General features: G+C 41.5%; 1 protein-coding gene across 4 annotated transcripts in view; it reads left to right on the forward strand.

Moving 5' to 3' along the window:
- Window positions 1-766: 766 nt before the first annotated feature.
- SNX14 (sorting nexin 14) overlaps window positions 767-23,532 on the forward strand; it is a 73,812-nt gene continuing 51,046 nt past the window's right edge. For 2 of the 4 annotated variants that reach the window (XM_070418144.1, XM_070418147.1), the window contains exons 1-5: window positions 767-1,044; window positions 12,538-12,658; window positions 14,195-14,271; window positions 14,352-14,430; window positions 19,873-19,916. In XM_070418144.1, coding sequence (XP_070274245.1) covers window positions 851-1,044; window positions 12,538-12,658; window positions 14,195-14,271; window positions 14,352-14,430; window positions 19,873-19,916 — 515 coding nt within the window. In that variant the 5' untranslated portion in view covers window positions 767-850. The remainder of the gene's footprint in view (window positions 1,045-12,537; window positions 12,659-14,194; window positions 14,272-14,351; window positions 14,431-19,872; window positions 19,917-23,532) is intronic. The other 2 variants (XM_070418145.1, XM_070418148.1) reach the window with 1 other exon arrangement.

A 23,532-nucleotide genomic window follows, 5' to 3' on the forward strand; every position in this document is an offset into this window, starting at 1 on the left:
GAAAGGCTCCAAATCCCGGCTTCGCCAAGTGTCTGATTCGAGTTCCTCTCCTCCTCAGTAATCTAGCTGTAAAATGGGAGAGAACTAGAGTACTTACATCCTGAGAGAAATGTGTAGAGGCTAAATGAAAGCGCTTAGCGCGCCGCCCAACTTTTACTTCTTACGGTGAGGTCTTCCTGTATCTCAGAGTTAGCGATGCCTAGTAAAGCGAAAGCCCCACGAGACTCTGCAAGGGGTCTTCAAGCTAACCTGTCAACCCGCCGCATCCAAACCCTTGGAGTTTGGGGAGGCCCGCGGGGCTGTCGGCACTGATCTCTCGCCGGGGTGGCGGCCCAGTGGGTGTGCCTCTTCCGTAATCCAGGCTGGAGTCACCCGCGCGCAGCTAGGACCCAAGCGTCCCTCCTTTCCCCCTTGGGCGTGGCGCTCAGCTCACACCTGTCCTCACCCCGCGCTAAGCCTCCGGTGCGGACGTGGGCCTGAGCGGCGGGTGCGCGTCACAATGACTACAGCCCCAGCCGCCCCGCGAGTTCGAGGTGTCCCGCAGGCAGGGCCGGGCAGCCACGGGGCGCTGTCGTTTCTCCCGGCGGGTCGCGGAGGCGCAGGATCCTCTCGCGGAGGCCGGCGCGCGACTCTGGCGCGGAGGGCGGAGCGGCGAGACGCGCGGGGGCCGGCGCGGGGTGACGACCTGGGGCACGTGGTGCTTCTGTCCCCTTGGCCGGCGGCCGCGCACGCGCGGCGGGGGCCTTGGGCGGGGCTTGGGCATCGGCAGCCCCGGGACAGTCCGCCGGTCGGCGGCGGTGGGAGTCGGCCGGCGGGCCGGCAGCCGGGCGGGGCGGAGGCGCGGAGGTGAATGGGGGTCGCCTCGACCTCAGTCTGTCGCACAGCTCCAGCCCCGCCGGTGGAGATGGTGCCCTGGGTGCGGACGATGGGGGAGAAGCTGAAGCAGCGGCTGCGGCTGGACGTGGGGCGCGAGATCTGCCGCCAGTACCCGCTCTTCTGCTTCCTGCTGCTCTGCCTCAGCGCCGCCTCCCTGCTCCTCAACAGGTAACGCCGCAGTGCGGAGCCAGCGCGCGGCGGCCGCTGCTCCCGAAACCGGGGCCGCAGGCCGGGGTGCTGCCGCCCGGCTGCGTAGTGAGGGACCTGGGGCGGCTGCGAGGCCTCTGGGGACCGTCGCCTCGGGGAGCCCGGCCGGCGTCGGGGCCCGGAAGTGCGGGCGGGGGCTGGGCCCAAGTGCCCCTTTCCCCAGGCCTCGTCTCCTCAGCCGGCCGGTCCGATTCTTATCTTTTCACCCACTTAAAACCTGGTTCTCCATCACCGACGTTTTTCCGAGGGGGAAATCGGTAACTCGGCCCGATGGAGACCGCGCCGGGCGGTGCAGTCAGCTGATGCGGAGGGTTCAAGGTCCGCCGGCCGCCGCCGCAGCCCCAGGCAGATTCCCGGGCTGTCACTGCGCACACAGACACAGACACACAGACACAGGCACACAGACACAGGCACACAGACACACAGACACAGACACACACACACAGACACACACACACAGACACACAGAGACAGACACACAGACACAGACACACAGAGACAGACACACAGACAGACACACAGACACAGACACACAGACACAGGCACACAGACACACAGAGACAGACACACAGACACACACATACAGAGACAGACACAGACACACACAGAGACAGAGAGACACACAGACACAGACACAGAACAGACATACAGAGACAGACAGACAGACACACAGACACACACAGACACAGACACACACACACACAGACAGATACAGAGACAGACACACAGACACACAGACACAGGCACACAGACAGACACACAGAGACACACAGACACAGACACACAGAGACAGACAGACACAGACACACACACACACACACACACACCTACCCCCCACCCAACCCCCCAACCCCTTTCAGCTGAGCTGTCTGCCCTGCTGCTGTTGGGTACAAAAATTTGTTGAATTGAAGTCAGAAAGCAAATTAGTTCCTGTCTCAACATCTCTCAAGAGAAGACCGAGAGTTAAAATTGCTAAATTCAATTGACGTTTTGAAATGGGAACGAACGTGTAGATTTCCGTCATTTTGCTTTTTCTAGAAATGGTAGCGATGAAATAAGCAGTAAAGGAGAACTTTTCCTTTAAAATTATGTCCAGAATCCTTTTGGTGGAAAGAAGTCTGCGACAGTTGTCAGCGACAGCATCTGCACGATGTTTTCTCTGTTTTGAATATGCAATCAGCCGTATGGTTAATGAAATTATATAGGTTTCAGGTGTACAGTTCTGTAATACATCATCTGTGTATTGTATTGTGTGTTCACCACCCCAAGTCAAGTCTCCTTCCATCAGCATTTATTCCCCCTTTACCCTCTTTTTAAAAATATATATATTTATTGATTTCAGAGAGGAAGGGAGAGGGAGAGAGAGATAGAAACATCAATGATAAGAGAGAATCATTGATTGGCTGCCTCCTGCAGGCCCCCTACTGGGGATGAGCCCGCAACCTGGGCATGTGCCCTTGGCCAGAATCGAACCCGGGACCCTTTTCAGTCCACAGGCCAACACTCTATCCACTGAGCCAAACCGGCTAGGGCCCCTTTATCCTCTTCTACCTCCCCCCACTCCGCTTTTCCTCTCTAAGCACCATGCTGCTGTTTTGTCTGTGAGGTGGTTTTTTTTCTTAATCCCTTTACCTTTTTCACCTAGCCCCTTAACACCCCTCCCCTCCCCTCTGACAGCTGTCAGTCTGTTCTCAGTATCTATGAGTCTGTTTCTATGTGGTTTGTTTATTTTGTTCATTAGATTCCACATATAAGTGAGATAATATGGTATTTGTCTTTCTCTGACTGACTTATTTCACTTAGAATAATACTCTCCATGTCCATCCATGCTATCATAAAGGGTAAGAGTTCCTTCTTTTTTTTTTTTACAGCAATGTAGTATTCCATTGTGTAAATGTACCACAGCTGTTTTTATCCACTCATTTACTGATGGGCACTTGGGCTGCTTCCCTATGGTGGCTATTGTAAATAACAATGCAGTGAACATAGAGGTGCATGTATTCTTTCAGGTTTCTTCGGATCAATTCGTAGAAGTATAATCCCTAGGTCATAAGGCACTTCCATTTTTAATTTTTGGAGGTAACTCCATGCTGCTTCCCATAGTGGCTGCACCAATCTGTATTAATCTCACCAGCAGTGCAAAAGGCAGTCTTACTTTTTATCTTGAGGTAGTTGATCCCCAAGGATAGGAATGGGAAAGCAGTAACAAGGAATTTGGTAACTTAATTTACCCTTAATTTTTCTTGTGACTGTTGAAGTTGGGTTTCTTCCCTAGCCACGTTGCCTTCTTCTTCGTCTTCTTTTTTTTTTTTAATAGGAGAACATTTATTAGGTTAATCACAGAGGTGGAAGAAGTAATTCCTAGAAGAAATGGGCTGAGGAAATGAGTTATGGAGGCAAAGGAAGGGCCCTTGGAGCTTGGGAGGGAGGTAATAGTAATGTATCTGGGGGCGGGGGGTGGGGGGGGTGGGGGGGTGTGGGTAGAGGGAAGGAAAGGCAAGGGCATGTTTCCTGGAGGGCTACTTTGCCTTCTTGTTAGTTGATTCTGGGTTTATTTGATATTAGGTCTAAATATTGATTGATCTTTTACTGGAAAATGTGCTTTGATTGTGATGGCAAAGATGTCTGTAGGAGTATGGAAGAAGTGGAATCTTTGAGTACAAACTAATTAAGTACTTGCTTTTTTGTCATCTGGAAAGTATTCCAAGTATTCCAAGCTATGCTAACAGGTTTAGCATGAAAGACATGTAACTTTATGATTATTAGGCTTTGTTCAGGGCTTCTTTTTAAAAAAATGTTTTTATTGATTTTCAGAGAAAAGAAGGGAGAGGGAGAGAGAGAAGCATCAGTGATGACAGAGAATCATTGATTGGCTGCCTTCTGCTTGCCCCTTACTGGGAATGGAGCCTGAAACCTGAGCATGTGCCCTGACCAGGAATTCAGCTGTGATCTCCTGGTTCATGGGTCCATGCTCAATCACTGAGCCACTCTGGCTGGGCTGTCCAGGGATTCTTTTACTTATATCCTTTGGGAGTCAGGTCATTTTTGGTCTTCAAGGTAGGACAACCACATAGGAACAAGTTGAACTAGATTTCTGAGGTGTCTACTTAAACATAGTGTTCTATGTTAAGAAGTCCTAGGATACTATCTGATTTGTATACCATATAATCTGTACCCTGTATCTTTGTTTGTATTATGCAAAGAAAGAAGGAACTAATGTTATCTCTGAGTGGTTGGGTTTATGACTGAAATTGATTTTGCATACACTTTTTGGTATTTTCCGTTTGTTGTCGTCGTAATCAGCAAAAGTGATTTTAAACATTAGTCTTGACTAAAAGAATGATTAGGTATCCTTTTTCCAGGAAAAAAGCTTTTGGAAGGTGCAGGAAGTGCATATAGTATACTTTTCAGTGTATTGTTATTTTTTAAAATATATTTTTATTGATTTCAAAGAGAAAGGGAGAAGGAGAGAGAGAGAAACCACAATGATGAGAGCGAATCATTGATTGGCCGCCTCCTGCACATCCCCTACTGGAGATCGAGCCTGCAACCTGGGCATGTGACCTGACCGGGAATGGAACCATGACCTCCTCGATGCTCAACCACTGAGTCATGCTGGCTGGGCCTTTTCAGTGTATTGTTTGCTTTTCTTTAAAAATATGTGTGTATTCACATGTACATACAAACATGTATGCTTAGACCATTTTTTAAAGATTATTATACAAGAAAATATGGCCTCTTCTGAGAGTGGAAAATTGCTAGGCAAATCTACTCAGAAAAAAAGAAAAATATAAAACATTTGGGCATAACAATGGAAATAGAAGAAATAGGAAGATATACTCAATACATACTTTCAATAAATGATTTTTTAAAAATTGAAAGTCCCTAAATGTTCATTGAGGGGAAGACTGGCTTATCCTCCTTATCCTTAAGCCATGCACCAAAAGAGGCACATTCATTTTGAGACAACATGTAGGCAAAAGATCACAAATGTCTAATAATACATATGGCAAATATAGCACTTAGGCACACGGTCCTTTTTGTAGAGAACCTATTTTATTAATCCTTCCATTTCAATTGTTTCATCTTCAATAAGTGATTTCTACACATGCATTTCACCAGTTTTTAGAAATAACTTTAAAAGACATTTTTAGCTTTAAAACTCCACTGGTTATGAAGATTTGAAGCTTTCCCTCTATATGGTTAAACTTAGAGTAAATACCCTTTTTTGAAAAAATTTTTCTCAATAGTTTTGAAACTTTAACTCCTAAAGATCTTTCAAGGTGTTATTTAGCACATAAACTTTTCTTTCAATATGAATCAAGATTATGAATCTTATCTGTGGAAAGATAAATGGGTATAACCTTTGGACCATTATAGTGATTTGTTGGAAGAGTGGAGTAACATACTTTATATGTTTCAAATTATTTATGATCTCACCTTTATAGTATTGTTAGGACAAGTTAGGAACATAGTTACAATTAAATAGATTTATTTATTTGTCAATCATAATTTTGAGTATTTGAATGTTAGAATAAGGAATACTTTGTTAGCCTAATAGTAATATTAGCCAACAATTTGTGAGTGCTTTGTTTTGGTCCAGGTATTGTGTTGAGTTTTTATTTATTATTGAGGCAATTTATTGTTGTGTTTGAAAGTTTTGACTGTGAAGCTTGATTGTAAGAATTTGATTCTGACTCCTCTACTTACCAGTTACGTGACTTTGGATAAGTAATCTAACTTTCCTCTGTCGTAGTCTCCCTATCTGTAAAATGGGGATAATGCTAGTACCTACATTACATGGTTATTTTGATGATTAAGTAGGTTCATACATGGAAAGTGCTTAGAATGGTGCTCAATACATAGAATGTGCTCTTATTAAATATTAGTAGTTATTTTTCTTTCATATGTCCTTACAGTACTGTAAGATTGGTACTATGATTAGCCTCAATTTTTTTTGATATAACCTACAGAAAAGTGCATTTGTTCTAATCAGGATCTAAACTAGATTCACTCATTGTATGTGGTTGCTACATCTCTTAAACTTTTGTGAATCTCATAATCTAGAACAAGAGTTGGCAAACTTTTTATGTAGTGTCAGTAAACATTTTAGGCTTTGTGCCTACATAAAGTCTCTGTTCCATATTCTTTTTTTAAAATATATTTTTATTGATTTCAGAGAGGAAGGGAGAGGGAGAGAGAGAAACATGAATGATGAGAGAGAATCACTGATTGGCTGCCTCCTGCACGCCCCCTTCTGGGGATCGAGCCTACAACACGGGAATGTGCGCTGGGATCCTTCAGTCCACAGGCCAACGCTCTATCCACTGAGCAACACCAGCTAGGGTCATATTCTCTTTTTAAAGAACCCTTAAAAAATGTAAAAACTTTCTTAGCTCGAGGGTTGTATCAAAGCAGGTGGCATTTGGTCCACAAGCCATAGTTTGTTAACCTGATCTAGAACATTCCTCCACATTCCTTCTCACCCGCTCTCTTTTCTCCCCATTGACATTGACTTGTTGAAGAAACTGGGTCATTTTGTTCATTCTCTGGATTTTGCTGATGGTTTTCTTATGGTGTCTTATTTTTTTTATTCTCACCTTCATATTTTTTGTAGACAGGGTTTTAGATCTATAGACTCAATTAGATGTAGATGTTTTTGGTGGGGCACAAGAATACTTCAGTGAGGCTGTGTACATTCTATTATATCACACTAGAGCAGCAGTTCTCAACTTGTGGGTCGCGGCCCCTTTGGGGGTCGAACGACCCTTTCACAGGGGTCGCCTAAGACCATCGGAAAACACATATATAATTACATATTGTTTTTGTGATTAATCACTATGCTTTAATTATGTTTAATTTGTAACCATGAAATTGGGGTCACCACAACATGAGGAACTGTATTAAGGGGTCGCAGCATTAGGAAGGTTGAGAACCACTGCACTAGAGGATTACTCCACACAAGATGGAGTAGCAGCACTTTTTGTGGATTCAGGTAGTGGTAGCTAATACCTTTAAAGGTAAGGTATCAAACAAATGTTCTTTTTTTAGAAAATAATTTTTATTTTTATTGATTTTAAAGAGGGAGGAAGGGAGAGAAAAACATCAATGTGAGAGAGATACATCAATCGGTTGCCAATGTATTCGCCATGACTGGGGACAGAACTGGTCAGGAATTGAACCATTGACCTTCCAGTGCATGGGATGATGCTCCAACAAACTGAGCCACACCAGACAGGGTCAAACAAACTTTCAAAACCCAAAACAAACTTTCTATTTCGTTTTACTACTTATTTATCTCCTGAATCAGTTACTTCATTATAGGTTGCAACATGATTTTCTCATTCTTTCATTCCTCCTATACTTTTAAATTTGAATTCTTTTTTAAAGTAGAATTGCTTTACTCCACGCAATAGGTCTGTTTAGTTACAAGGAAGTGCAGCTCAAATTGGAAAAGTAGGATAAATGCTTACTGTTTTCTCTTAATTACCACTGTTTAGAATAATTGGTTATCTGGTAACTTCCAGTAGGATCTAGTTAGAGGCTTGCTTATTTTATTATTTTTTCTAAAGAACCAACTTACTTTTTATTATCTCTTGTCACTGTTGTCTACTTTATTGATTTGTTCTTCTCTTTACTGTTTCTTTTTTTTTTTTTTAAATATATTTTATTGATTTTTTACAGAGAGGAAGGGAGAGGGAGAGAGAGTTAGAAACATCGATGAGAGAGAAACATCGATCAGCTGCCTCCTGCACATTCCCCACAGGGAATGTGCCCGCAAGCAAGGTACATGCCCTTGACCAGAATCGAACCTGGGACCCTTGAGTCTGCTGGTCGACGCTCTATCTGCTGAGCTAAACTGGTTAGGGCTGTTTCTTTTCTTTTTATGAGTTTGAATTTGTTCTCCCTCCCAGACACACACACATATTCTGAATGCTTAGGTTGTTGGGTTTCAGTATTTTTTTGGTCTCTGATTAATGCAGGGTTTCTCAATCTTAACACTGTTGAATTTGGGTCAGATACTTCTTTGTTGTGGGGACTGTCCTGTTTGTTGTAGGATATTTAGCAGCAGCCTTGGCCTCTAGCTACTTGATGTCAGTAGTGCACCCCCACCCCAATTTCACTCCCCATAGTTGTGACAATAAAAAATGTCTCCATTTGTCCCCTGGAGGGGAAAAATCACCCTTGGTTGAGAACCACAGGGTTAATGCATTTAAAGCGATAGGATTTCCATTTTGAATAATGCCTTATTATTGCTTATCTTACTTATAGCCCACACACATTGCATGCAATGTTTATTGTCTAATACAGGTCTACAATTCCTAATCTGTAATTCTGAAATCAAAAAAGCTCTGAAGATGTAACTTTTTCCCTAAGTTTGGTACCAATTAATTACATTTAATGACAAAACTTGACCTAAACAGACATAAGACTACTTAGAGTTTTTATTTCCAACTTTTTTCTTATTGCTAACGTTTTATGGCAAAATATTAATATCTGATTATGGAGTACTGAATCAGCTCTCATAGGGGTATTATATGAAATATGAAGTATAGCACTGTTTAAGAATCCTAAAAAGTGAGAATTCTGAGTCGTATCTGTCTGGCTTAAAATGATTTTTGATAAGCAGCTGTGGATATGCATTTCATATTTTCTCTGTGAATACCTCTATAACTTGAGTTAGTTTCTAGACATAAATTTATTGAGGTGACATGAGACAGACAGACAAAAACTCATAGATACAGACAACAGTTTTGTTTTAAATAGCTTGATGTCAAGTATGCTATTTTGGTTAGAATGAAGCTTTGTATAAAGGAATGGGAAAAAATAAGGTATAAAGGTGAGTTGTGACCAGATTGAAAGGGACCATTAAGGTCTAAGGGGTTTGTAGTTCATTTAGTGGCAACATTAAGCCATGTCTATTTTTTGAGTGGGTGGTAACCCTGTTTATGTTTTAAATGCTGAGTGAGAGAGCACTTAGTAAAATGATGCAGTGGCTGTTTCTTCACCTCCCTTTTTCTTCTCTCTGTGGACTAGCTTCATTCTCTTCTCACTACATACGTAGTGAGCTGTGGACTCAAGAGCTAGCACCAAACTTTGTACTTTATGCATTTTCTCACAGTTAAACATAATGTGGTAATTAGAATTTGAACTGTATTATAGGGGCTGGTGTTTCATAAAATCATGGTAACTGAAATTCGTGAATATCACAACTGTGCAGTGTGAGGGCTGCCTGTATTGAGACACCTTAACATGACTTATTATATGACACTATATCATCTGGCTTCTGTTTTTTTAGATTCATTTAGAAGCAGTTTCTTCCTTATAACTGTGCTTTGCCTACTTACTTATCTCATTTGAATTCCCATACTTCCTGTCTAGACCCTCATTTCTCTAACCTTATGCCCTTCTGTTGTTTTTCTCCTGCTCACTCTTAGTTTTTCCATAAACATTACTTTCTTTCGCTGAAAGAATTTTCTGTCCTTTCAGTTTTGGGCTGTGTCTTCTGCCTGAGGTGTTCCGATATCATGAGTACTTTCTCTGTCATAATATAGAATTCATGATCACACTGTATTGCACTCACTCACTTGTTACACATACCACACAGCATTTTATTTTTTTTTAAATATATTTTATTGATCTTTCACAGAGAGGAAGGGAGAGGGATAGAGAGAAACATCCATGAGAGAGAAACATCGTTCAGCTGCCTCCTGCACACCCCTCACTGGGGATGTGCCCGCAATCAAGGTACATGCCCTTGACCGGAATCGAACCTGGGACTCTTCAGTCCACAGGCCGACGCTCTAGCCACTGAGCCAAACTGGTCAGGGCCCACACAGCATTTTCCATGCAAACAGATACCATGGCACTTCTGTTTCCTATTATATCCCCAGGGCCTAGTACTGGGGGGAATAAAATAGGTACTCAGTAAAATTTTTTTTTAATTTAATGCAAAATCAGAATTTTGGTGGGGTATGAATAGTACAATATTATTAGAAGGTATTCTGGAAAAATGTAGTATATGCTAGTTAAATATGACAACTTAGGTACCAAATTAGGAAATAGTGAAAATTTATACTTCCTTATACTTATCTATAGCTTTTTCTCCATTTTATTTATTTACTAGAGGCCCGGTGCACAAAAATTTGTGCACTCGGGGGGACAGGGGGATCCCTCAGCCCGGCCTGTGCCCTCTCACAGTCTGGGACCCCTCGGGAGATAACGACCTGCTGGCTTAGGCCTGCTCCTGGGTGGCAGAGGGCAGGCCCAATCCCTAGGTGCAGCCCCTGGTCGGACTCAGAGCAGGGCTGATTGGGGAGTTGGGGCGCCGCCCCCTGTCATGCACAGAGCAGGGCGGATTGGGAGGTTGTGATGCCACCCTCAGTCACACTCAGGGTAGGGCTGATTGGGGGATTGGGGCACCGCCCCCTATCACACTCAAGGCAGTGTCGATGGGGAGGTTGCGGCGCCACCCCCTGTGACGCACAGAGCAGGGCCCATCAGGGGGGTTGGGGCTCCGTACCCTGTCACGCACAGAGCAGGGCCAATCAGGGGTTTGGGGAACTCCCCCCTGTCATGCACAGAGCAGGGCTGATCAGGGGGTTGAGGAGCTCCCCCCTGTCACGCACAGAGCAGGGCCCATCAGGGGGTTGAGGAGCTCCCCCTGTCACTCACAGAGTAGGGCTGATAGGAGAGTTAGGGCACCGCCCCCTGTCACACACACAGCAGGGCGGATCAGGGGGTTGGGGCGCCACCCTCTATCACCCACAGAGCAGGGCCGATCAGGGGGTTGGGGTGCCGCCACTGTCACTCAGGGCAGGGCTGATGAGGAGGTTATGGCTCTACCCCATCACACACAGAGCAGGGCCCGTTTTGGGGGGGGGGTTGGGGCACCGCCCTCTGTCACCCACAGAGCAGGGCCGATCAGGAGGTTTGGGCGCTGCCCCCTGTCACGCTGATCCGGTGCCAGGAGGCCTCGTGGCTCCGCCGATCCTGGTGCTGGGAGGCATATTACCCTTTTACTATATAGGATGGAGGCCTGGGGGCCGGCTGGTTTGCCCTGAAGGGTGTCCTGGATCAGGGTGGGGGTCCCCACTGGGGTGCCTGGCCAGCCTAGATGAGGTGATGATGGCTGTTTGCAACTGGTCACACACCCTTCAGGGTGGGGCTCCCCACTGGGATGCCTGGCCAGTCTGGGTGAGGAGCTGAGGGCTGCTTTCAGGCTGGCAGTTGACTGAAGCTCCCAACCGCTCCTTTTTTCTTTTTCTTTTTTTTATTCTGGGCCAGTTTTAGCTCTGGCTCAAGCTCTGAGGCTTCCGCTGCTGAAAGCAGGTATCTGGTTTGTTTGCGTTCTATAATCGAAACAATGTATAACTCCAGCTCTGAGATCCCAGCCGGCTGAAAGCTGGTTTCTGGGGTTTTGTTTAGCTTCTATATTTGTTACAATGTTTCTTAGAGTTGCAGCTCAGAGGCCGGCAAGTCAGGCGGGGAACGTTGGAGTCTGCAGTCACTGGAGCAAGCAAGCCTCATGTTCGCTTCCAGCTGCCTGGCTGCCGGCCGCTATCTTGGCTGACAGTTAATTTGCATAAGGATATGCTGATTAGCCAATGGGAAGGGTAGCGGTCGTACGCTAATTACCATGTTTCTCTTTTATTAGTGTAGATTTTTAAAATTTTTATTTATTTATTTATTTTAAAAATGTATTTTATTGATTTTTTTACAGAGAGGAAGGGAGAGGGATAGAGAGTTAGAAACATTGATGAGAGAGAAACATTGATCAGCTGCCTCCTGCACATTCCCTACTGGGGATGTGCCCACAACCAATGTATAAGCCCCTGACTGGAATCGAACCTGGGACCCTTTAGTCTGCAGGCTGATGCTCTATCCACTGAGCCAAACCGGTTAGGGCTTAAAATTTATTTATTTATTTATTTTTTTAAATATATTTTATTGATTTTTTTTTTTTACAGAGAGGAAGGGAGAGAGATAGAGAGTTAGAAACATCGATGAGAGAGAAACATCGATCAGCTGCCTCCTGCACATCTCCCACTGGGGATGTGCCCACAACCCAGGTACATGCCCTTGACCGGAATCGAACCTGGGACCTTTCAGTCCGCAGGCCGACGCTCTATCCACTGAGCCAAACCGGTTTCGGCAAAATTTATTTTTAATGACAGTTGACAATACACAGTATATTAGTTTCAGTTGTATCACATAGTGATTAGATATTTATAAACCTTACAAAATATGCTTCTTTATACTTTAAGTGAAATGTTCTTTTGATAGCATACATTCTGTGATTCTTATAGCTGATTACATTATAGAAAATCATGATTGGAGAAATTGCTTCAGTCTAATATAATAGGTGCTTAATAAATACTTGTTAAATCAATAAAGGGACAACTTAGTGTTATATTTTTTTGGTTCTAATAATTATTTTTATTTATTTCTAAGGTATCTGCATATTTTAATGATCTTCTGGTCATTTGTTGCTGGAGTTGTCACATTCTACTGCTCATTAGGACCTGATTCTCTCTTACCAAATATGCTCTTCACAATAAAATACAAACCCAAGGTAAAATTTATGTGTTCTTATTTATAAAAGTCAGTATGTCTGATCCTGTGCTGTTTGATATTACTGAAAACATGTTAAAGAAGTAATTTAAAAAAATATATATATCTGCTACTTAATGGAAGACATCAGAACATTTTCAAAGTGAAATTTATGTATGTTTATATTTTTAAAGTCTACAGTTCTCTTAGGAGGAGCTATAAAAAGAAAATACAAAATTCTCAGAAAGTTGGGATTTAAAGTTGCAGTGTGTTCTCTAACTGCATATTAACTATGAGGACAATAAATAAAAACAGAGGTTCCCAACGTTGGTTGTACTGTAGAATCACCTGGGAAATCTTTAAGAATAAAGATTCCTGCCGAAACCGGTTTGGCTCAGTGGATGGAGCGTCAGCCTGCGGACTGAAGGGTCCCGGGTTTGATTCCGGTCAAGGGCATGTACCTTGGTTGCGGGCACATCCCCAGTAGGAGATGTGCAGGAGGCAGCTGACCGATGTTTCTCTCTCATCGATGTTTCTAACTCTCTATCTCTCTCCCTTCCTCTCTGTAAAAAATCAATAAAATATATTTAAAAAAAAAAAGAATAACGATTCCTGGGCCCTATAGATTTAATTGAGTAGTTCTATAATAGCCTTGTAATCAGTACTTGTTTAAAAAGCTTTCCAGGTGATCCTGAGGCATAGGCACAATGAAATCAACCCCATTAATTTCCTAAATATCTATTTGTTTCATAGAAACAAACAGTGAAATAATTAGGCAGTTTGCTTAACCAAAATAATTTGTATTTCTGAAATTTGATAAAGATGGTAGTGTATTGAATCTATCTCTGGTAGGCAAAGTCCCTAGTATGTAGATCAGGGTTTAGTGGGATATCTTGAAGTCTTACTTGATAATTCTTCAAGTTGGTGCAGTCCCTCATCTCAGGTTTCTTGGTATTAAACGCAGAGAAAACACAGCTGAAAGTGGTGCTCTGTAACCTTACTAGTTATCACATAGAAAATAGTTTTTTCTTATACTTTTGCTGTAGAGTATTATTTTCAAATATAGATTGATTTTTTTTTTATAAGCGACCATAAAAATTGACTTCAATTATAACCTTGGGAACTTGGCTTAAGTCAGGGGTCTTCAAACTATGGCCCTCGGGCCACATGCAAATACAAATATTGTATTTGTTTCCGTTTTGTTTTTTTACTTCAAAATAAGATATGTGCAATGTGCATAGGAATTTGTTCATAGTTTTTTTTTTAAACTATAGTCCGGCCCTCCAACGGTCTGAGGGACAGTGAACTGGCCCCCTGTTTAAAAAGTTTGAGGACCCCTGGCTTAAGTATTGTAAAGATGTTTTTTCTCTGTTGTCTATTTAGTTTAGCATGTATTACAAAGAATGGTTTTAGTGTTAAAGCAGACAATAATTAAAAAAACGCTCTGAATTCATACATTGATTAACAAGCTTTGGAAAAATTGATTCTCTTTTGTAAAGATGATAAGTGAAGTAAAGACAAATTTCCACCTTCCCCTTCCCCAATTTTCCTTTTTTAGCAGTTAGGACTTCAAGAATTATTTCCTCAAGGTCGCAGCTGTGCTGTTTGTGGTAAAGTGAAATGTAAACGACATAGGTAAGTTAAATATTTTTATTTGTTGATCCTTCCAGTTACATTTTGGATTGCAGGCAATTTAATTGTATGATTTTCTTTAGGCCTTCCTTGCTACTTGAAAACTACCAACCATGGCTAGACATGAAAATTTCTTCTAAGGTTGATGCATCTCTCTCAGAGGTAACTGATTTAATCAACATTGCCAAATATACTCAAGCAGAAAATATTAAATACCTATGGAAAATTTAATTATGGAGCATCTCAGTATATATTCTACGTAATCAATCCCTGGCTAGGTAGTTGATTATTATGAAAGATGGGGCTTGAATGATAAGCTAGAAATGTTTTTGGATCCCATGTCTATTTAAATGGACATTTTAGTCCTTTTAAAGTACTGTTTAACCTAGTTATTGCTTTACTCTTTTTTTTTTTTTTTTTTTAAATATATTTTATTGATTTTTTACAGAGAGGAAGGGAGAGGGATAGAGAGCCAGAAACATCGATGAGAGAGAAACATCGATCAGCCGCCTCCTGCACATGTCCCACTGGGGATGTGCCTGCAACCAAGGTACATGCCCTTGACCGGAATCGAACCTGGGACCCTTCAGTCCGCAGGCCGACGCTCTATCCACTGAGCCAAACCGGTGCTGGCTGCTTTACTCTTATAAACAGTCATTTTTAGGATAGGCCAGTAGAAATAACCAATTGCAATTTCAAAGGAGGGACCTGAGCAACAGGGAGCAAATTGTCTATCTTACTGAATTATGACCTTACTTTTGACTAGCTGAAGGGTAGAGCAGAGAATGGGATACTTTTCACTGTTTCAGCATAATTTGGGAATAGAAAGCATGTTCTCTTATCTTTGTTCAAACCAACATTTTATATGTACCTTTTTGGTACCATATTATATATTTTAGTTATTTCTTTTAAAGACATGTCTTCTCCATTGATCTGAGGAAGCAGTCAAGTTCTTGAAGGCAGGCAATGAAGTCTTATTTGTTCCCAGCACCAAGTGCAGAGCCAGATACATTGTTGGTCGCTAAATTAAATTGAATGATAATTAGTCAAAGAATAGCTTTAGACATCTGTATCCTGCCTAATTATCTTTTTCCCCAGTTTTTTATCCTGCTGTGGCTCAAAGTGTGCTCCATAAATGCCAAACTCCTGGCGTTTTTTGTGTGTGTTTTTTTCCCATTTCTTCTGTAAGGTCTTTTTTAAAATTAAATGTATTGGGGTGACATTGGTGACTTTTTTCGCTGTAAGGATTTTTTCAGCACATTTAAGACTGTGCTATCCAATATGGTAGCCACTAGCCACATGTGGCTACCAATAAACACTTGGAATGGTTGCAATGTACTGTATGTGTAAAATATATACTGGATTTTGAGGACTTAGTAAGGAAAAAGGAATGCAAAATATGCTATTAAAGACTTTATTGATTATAAGTTGAAATGATAAATTTTGGATATATTGGGTTAAATAAAATATATCATTAACTTAATTTCACCTGTTTTGTTTTTAAAATGTAGCTATTAGAATATTTAAAATTATATATGTGGCTGCCCTAGCCAGTTTGGATCAGTGGATAGCACGTAGGCCTGTGGACCAAAGGATCCTGGGTTTGACTCTGGTCAAGGGCAGGTTTCTTGGTTGCAGGCTCCTCCCCAGACTGCGCCCTGCTCAGAAGTCGTGCGGGAGGCAACCAATTGATGAGTTTCTCTCACATCGATATTTCTCTCTGTCTTTCCCTTTCCCTTTTAAAATCAATGGAAAAATATCCTCAGGTGAGGATTAAAAAATAAAATAATATATGTGGCTCACATTATATTTCTGTTGTAGATTGCTGATTTGAAGTCTGTTGAAGACAAGACTTCTAACGAGTATTTTTTATGTCTTTGACACTTCATTTATTTCTTTGACACTAAAGGAAATGTAGCAAAGCTCTTTACCTAGTGTCTGGCACTTTTGGTGTTTGATAAATATTAGCTCGAAATTTAAAAACATATTTTGAGATGTTTTTATATAAGCAGAAGCTGGACTAGGCCGTAGAAATGAAAAGAGAAGTAAGGTATGGTTCCTTTCTTCTAGGAACTTCAGTCTAGGAGGGAAGTTCCCCATATAAACAGGTAATTACAATATAATGTAATGCAGGGAATAATGGAACAAATGTTTAAAGTGTATTATTAGTACAGAGGAAGAAGTGCATAAAGTGTTGAGAAGGGCAGTCAGGAAGTATGACTAGAAGTTTGCCAGACTGATAGTGTAGGAAAGGTATTTAAGTTTTTGGGAAGAGCTTTTGAAAGGAAAGAGAGGCTTTGAAACAAGGTGTAATGTTCAGTAAACTGGAGGGTAAAATGTGAAGCAGGATGTGGACAATGAAGAGACAATATTCTTTTTTTTCTTTTTTTTTTTAATTTTCACCCGAGGATATTTTTCTATTGATTTTTAGAGAGAGCGGAAGAGAGAGGAAAAGACAAAGAGAAATATCGATGTGAGAGAAACACATCGATTGGTTGCCTCCTGCATACGCCCCGAGCAGGCCCTGGGTTGGGGAGGAGCCTGCAACCGAGGTATGTGCTCTTGACTGGAATGGAACCTGGGACCCTTTGGTCCACAGGCGGACACTCTATCCAATGAGCCAAACTGGCTAGGCAAGAGAGACAATATTCTAATAATTAATATTTATTGATAATTTACTATATAGACACTGTGCTAATCGCTGTACTTGCTTTATTTCATGTAATCACACAACCTATGAAGTAGGTGCTGTTAATAGATTATTTAACCAAAACGGGTTTAGAGAGTTAAGTAATTTTCTCAAGTTTCATAGCTGGTTGGTAGCAGAGCTCATTCTAAAACTCAGGTCTGGCTTAGTTTTTAACCAGTTTTTGTTTTCTGTTAATCCTTACCTGAGGGTATTTTTCCATTGATTTTTAGAGAGAGTAAACTGCAGGGGGAGAGACAGAGAGAGAAACATCGATGTGAGAGAGACATATTGATTGGTTGTCTCCCCCACCTGCCCCAACCAAGGCTGGGGATCAAAGCTGGCAACCGAGGCAGGTACCCTTGACCGAAATCAAACCCAGGACCCTTTAGTCCGCAGGCTGACACTCTATCCACTGACCCGAACTAGCTAGGGTCTTAACCAGTTTTTATATAACCATTTAGAAATAAGATACTCAGAAGACTTAAAGGGCCATGCTGAAGAAGTTTAATTGATCATGGAAGCCAGTGACTTTCAACTGTGTAACTAGAATTTTTAGTTGTGACTTACAGGATGCAGTGGGAGGTAAAAAGGGAATAAATGATAACTGCCTGGTATGCAGCTTTCTCCTGCCCCTTCAAAAACCAGTGCAGCTTCACTTTTCTTACTTCGATATATTGTGGTTTGATATATTGAGGGTTTCATGCAAGGAAGCGATGTGGTCAAATATATGTTTTAGGTCACTTTGGCAGCTCTGTGGGGGTTGGGGATGGGAGCTAGCCTGTAAGGAGGGAGACTAGTTTAGAGGCTATTGCTACAATATAGGGGTGAGATGATGAGGACCTGAAAAGAGCTACTTAGGATGTAAAATCTGTGGGATTTGGTGATTGGTCTTACTGGATATGGGGAATAAAGTAAAACTAAATGTTTAATGGTAAATTTTCTAATCTCCACTCTGTGTCCTATCCCTGTTTATATCCCAACTGATATCACTAATGTTCAGTTTTTGTAGTAAAAAATTCCAAATCTTGTTATCTTACTATTTAGAGAACCCACAACCTTCATTACTGCTGTCTAGATATACTAGAGGCCTGGTGCATGGATTTGTGCACCGGTTGGATCTCTTGGCCTGGCCTGCGGACATCCGCCCAAGGGGTTCCGGATTGCGAGAAGGTGCAGGCTAGGCCAAGGGACCCCATCGGTGCACGATCGGGGCTAGGGAGGGACCGCAGGAGGCTATAGGGAGTATTCGGCCCATTTCACCCAGTCCTTGATCGGGCTGCTGACTGGGACCATCTTTGCTCAGTCCTGATCAGGGCTGATCGGGGCCAGCCTGCTGGGGAGGGACCACGGAGGGCTCCAGGGCATATCTGGCCCATCTTGCCTAGTCCCAATTGGCCGGACCCCAGGAGCAAGCTAAACCTACTGGTTGGAGCGCCTGCCCCCTGGTGATCAGTGCGCGTCATAGCTACCGGTCTAACGGTCTAATGGTCACTTAGGCTTTTATAAATATACTAGAGGCCCGTTGCAGGAAGATTCCTGCAAGAATAGGGCTTCCTGTGGCAGGAGCAAAGCAGAGAAGGGAGCGAAACCTGCTGAGGCGGGCTTCGCTCCCGCTCCCAGCCGCTCTGGCTGGGTTTCCCCTCCTGCTCCCAGCTGCTCCCGCTGGGTTTGCCCTCCCGCTCCCAGCTGCTCCCGCAGGGTTTGCCCTCCCGCCTCCTGCCTCCGCATCCTTGGCTCTGTTCCTGTCTCCGCCGCCTCCACTTTGCTCCCTTGTGTAGCGCTTCGCTTCCAGCCGGTATATGCAAATTAACCACCATCTTGGTTGGGTTAATTTGCATATAGCCACTCTGATTGGCTGGTGGGTGTGGCTTAAAGTGAAGGTACAGTCAATTTGCGTATTTGTCTTTTATTAGTGTAGATATAGATAGTCAGATTGAGTACATTGTTTCATTCCCTCCCTGCTGCTTTTTAAAGTTACTGCCCACTGCTGCAAGTCCTTTTAAAAATTAAAACGTACTGCTACACCAGACTAAAAAAAAATGGAAGGTTTAATATACAAGGTTGGTTTTGTTGCTTTTTCAATATAACTTGTGCAGCTAAAATTTTCACAAAGTGAACATATCTATATAACCAGCACTGGGCAACCTAGAAGTTCCTTCTTGCTCCCTTCTAGTCACTATCCTCCCTTCAAAGGAATCACTGACATCTAATTTTGACCCTTTTAAAAAGGGGTCAAATATGTGTAGTTATCTACTTGTTTCTTCATTTTATTCTGGGATACTGATTTACAGAGAGAGTTCAGAATACAAAAAAAGGCCCTAGCCAGTTTGGCTCAGGGGCTAGAGTGTCGGCCTGCGGACTGAAGTGTCACGGGTTTGATTCTGGTCAAGGGCACAAACCTGGGTTGCAGCTCGATCCCCAGTAGGGGATGTGCAGGAGGCAACCCATCAATGATTCTCTCTCATCATGATGTTTCTATCTCTCTCTCCCTCTCTTTCCTCTCTGAGATCAATAAAAATATATATTAAAAAAAAATACAAAAAAGTAGCTTATTTTCCTTCTTTCCAAAGAACTTTCTTGGTTCAGTGAAGCTTCAGATTCAGGAGCAATTTAAAGTTTTTTAAAATAAATTTTTCATTATGGAAATATTTAGAAATGTCTATGTCATTCTAATAATAACTTTCTTTTTTATGGAGTTTTATGGTTTTCAAAGTGTTTTCTCATGTTCTCTTTGATCATCACAACCACCATGTAAGGCTGACATAGGCATTTTGTCATGTATATGATGTTAGTAATTGGGCTAACAAAATTGGTATATATATATATATATGTTCAATAATATATATTAGTAGTTTATTTTCCCAGAATTTACTTAATTAATTTTTCTTTAAAACATAATTTTTATTTTTATGCAGGTTCTTGAATTAGTGTTGGAAAACTTTGTTTATCCGTGGTACAGGTATGTTCTTTCTATAACACCTTTTTCCTTCAGTATAATAAATACCATTAAGTGAAACGTGCTAATGATGTATTTTAGCATGGGCCAGGATTTCTCAATTTTGGCACTATTGACATTTTAGGCAAAGAAATTCTTTGTTGTGAGGTGCTGTACTGTGTGTGCATTAAAGGATATTTAGTAGGACCCCTGGCCTTTTCCACTAGATACTAGTAGCACTCCCTCCTCCTTCTAGTTGTGACCACCAAAAATATCTTTAGAGATTGCTAAATGTTACCTGGGAGGTATAATTGGCCCTAGTTAATAACCACTGACATAGGAAGTTAATTACTAGTTTAGTGATAACAAAGAAGAAAAAATCTTAGGCCACTTTTTGAAAGAAAAATAACTTGTAGAATTTTTTATTACTCCTAAATATAATTAATGATTTAATACTTTTTATATTTGAAATAATTATACATTTAGAAGAAAAATTTATATTCATATGTTTTATTAAATTGAAAGATAATTTTCCTATAATATTGATTTTTTTCAAAGTAACTTCGTTTTTCACACGTGCTATAGATGTACAAGTGTCCTATACCTTGCAGAATATAGAAAATAGTTTAGATCTAAAAAATGAATACATGTTTTCTTACAGAAGCATCAGATATTTAGTTATATATTGAACAGTTATACCTATATGACTTATAGATGTAATATTTAATGACACCTACCCTAATTTTATATTGATTTAGTGTATTTTGAATTTTCTAATTAAAAATGCTAATGGTTGAATTGATCTATAGTGTATTAAAACAAATTTAATACCCAGTTTATGTGTCATATTTTCCTGAAAAGCTCTGTAAATTAATTTTTTATGTTGGATTCTGTCTTAAGTATGGGGAATTTGCCATTTAAATAAAGTTAATGGTGAGAGTCCTTTTATAAAATAAATCCTGTTATAAAAACTTTCTCTCCCTTCCCAACCTACCATGTTATGGCTCTTTAGACATAAAATAAAGTATGTATTTTTCCTTAGTATAGCTATTGATGCTGTAATATTCCTTTCCCTGGCATATTTTTAAAAAATTCTTTATTGTTGAAAGTATTACATATGTCTTCTTTTCCCCCCATTGACCTCTCCCTGCCCACTCCCACCCCCCAGCACATGCCCTCACCCCACTACTGTCTGTGTTGATTGGTTATGTTTATATGCATGTATACAAGTCCTTTGGTTGATCTCTTACCCACCCCTCCGCCTTCCCTCTGAGGTTTGTCGGTCTGTTAGATGCTTCTGTGTCTCTGGATCTATTTTTGTTCATCACCTTATGTTGTTCATTATATTCCACAAATCGTGAGATCATGTGATACTTTCTCAGATTGGCTTATTTCACTTAGCATAATGCTCTCCAGTTCCATCCATGGTGTTGCAAATGGTAAAAGTTTTTCTTTTTTACAGCAACATAGTATTCCATTGTGTAGATGTACCACAATTTTTTAATCCACTCATCTGCTAATGGGCACTTAGGCAGTTTCCAAATCTTAGCTATTGTAAATTGTGCTGCTATGAACATAGGGGTGCATATGTTCTTTCTGCTTGGTATTTCTGATTTCTTTTTTAAAATATATTTTATTGACTTTTTACAGAGCAGAAGAGAGAGGGTTAGAAAGTTAGAAACATCGATGAGAGAGAAACATCGACCAGCTGCCTCCTGCACACTCCCGACTAGGAATGTGCCTGCCACCAAGGTACATGCCCTTGACTGGAATCGAACCTGGGACCTTTCAGTCCACAGGCCGACGCTCTATCCACTGAGCCAAACCAGTTAGTGCGGTATTTCTAATTTCTTGAGATATATTCCTAGAATTGGGATTACTGGGTCAAATAGGAGTTCCATTTTGAATTTTTTGAGGAAACTCCATACTGTTCTCCACAGTGGCTGCACCAGTCTGCATTCCCACGAGCAGTGCACTAGGGCTCCTTTTTCTCCACATCCTCACCAGCACTTGTCGTTTGTTGATTTGTTGATGATAGCCATTCTGTCAGGTGTGAGATGGTACCTCATTGTCATTTTGATTTGCATCTCTCATATGATTAGTGACTTTGAGCATTTTTTTTCATATGTCTCTCGGCGTTCTGTATGTCTGCTTTTGAGAAGTGTCTGTTTAGGTCCTTTGCCCATTTTTTGATTGGATTATCTTCCTTTTTTAAAAATAATATATTTTTATTGATTTTAGAGAGGAAGGGAGAGAGAGATAGAAACATCAATGATGAGAGAGAATCATTGATTGGCTGCCTCTTGCACTCACCCTATTGGAGATCAAGCCCACAACATGGGCATGTGCCCTTGACTGGAATCGAACCCGGGACCCTTTAGTCCAAAGGCCAACGCTCTATCCACTGAGCCAAGCCGGCCAGGGCTGTTTATCTTCCTTTTGTTTTTTTTTTTTTGTTTTTTTTTTTTTTTTTTTAAATTAAATCTTTATTGTTCAGATTATTACATTTGTTCCTCTTTTTTCCCCCCATAACTCCCCTCCTTCCAGCTCCCACCCCACCCTCCACCCTCACTCCCCACCCACTGTGTTCATCCATAGGTGCATGATTTTTGTCCAGTCACTTCCCGCATCTCCCACACCCCTTTTTCCCCCAAGAATAGTCAGTCTATTCCCTTTCTATGTCCCTGATTCTATTATAATCACCAGTTCATTCTGTACATCAGGTTATTTATTCACTTGATTCTTAGATTCATTTGTTGATAGATGCATGTTTGTTGTTCATAATTTGTATCTTTACCTTTTTCTTCTTCTTCCTCTTCTTAAAGGATACCTTTCAGCATTTCATATAATACTGGTTTGGCGGTGATGAACTCCTTTAGCTTTTCCTTATCTGTGAAGCTCTTTATCTGACCTTCAATTCTGAATGATAGCTTTGCTGGATAAAGTAATCTTGGTTGTAGGTTCTTGGTATTCAGCACTTTGAATATTTCTTGCCATTCCCTTCTGGCCTGCAAAGTTTCTGTTGAGAAATCAGCTGACAGTCGTATGGGTATTCCCTTGTAGGTAATTGAGCCTCTTTCTCTTGCTGCTTTTAAGATTTTCTCTTTGTCTTTTGCTCTTGGCATTTTAATGATGATGTGTCTTGGTGTGGTCCTCTTTGGATTCCTTTTGTTTGGGGTTCTCTGCGCTTCTTGGACCTGTAAGTCCATTTCTTTCTCCAGGTGGGGGAAGTTTTCTGCCATTATTTCTTGAAATAGGTTTTCAATATCTTGCTGTCTCTCATCTTCTGGCACTCCAATGACTCTGATATTAGACCGCTTAAAGCTGTCCCAGAGGCTCCTTACACTATCTTCACACTTTCGGATTCTTTTTTCATTTTGCTTTTCCAATTGGGTGTTTTTTGTCGAATCTTTGGTTTGATTATTGTACTCCTCTGGTCTGCTATTGGGTATAATATTCTTTATTTCAGTCCGTGTATGCTTACTTTCTAATTTCTTTATCGTAGCATCGAGGGTCTCATTAGTTTTCGTGAGGCTCTGCACAAATTTATGGCAAGCCCTCAAAATTGCGATTCTTAGCTCCATATCCTCCATTTCTGTCATGTTTTTTTGTCTCCGCATCTTTTATGCTTTCTTGGTGC

Source organism: Myotis yumanensis, unplaced genomic scaffold, assembly GCF_028538775.1.
Source record: "Myotis yumanensis isolate MYYU_CA2020_CCGP unplaced genomic scaffold, mMyoYum1.0.hap1 SCAF_6, whole genome shotgun sequence".
NCBI classification, from domain to species: Eukaryota; Metazoa; Chordata; class Mammalia; order Chiroptera; family Vespertilionidae; genus Myotis; species Myotis yumanensis.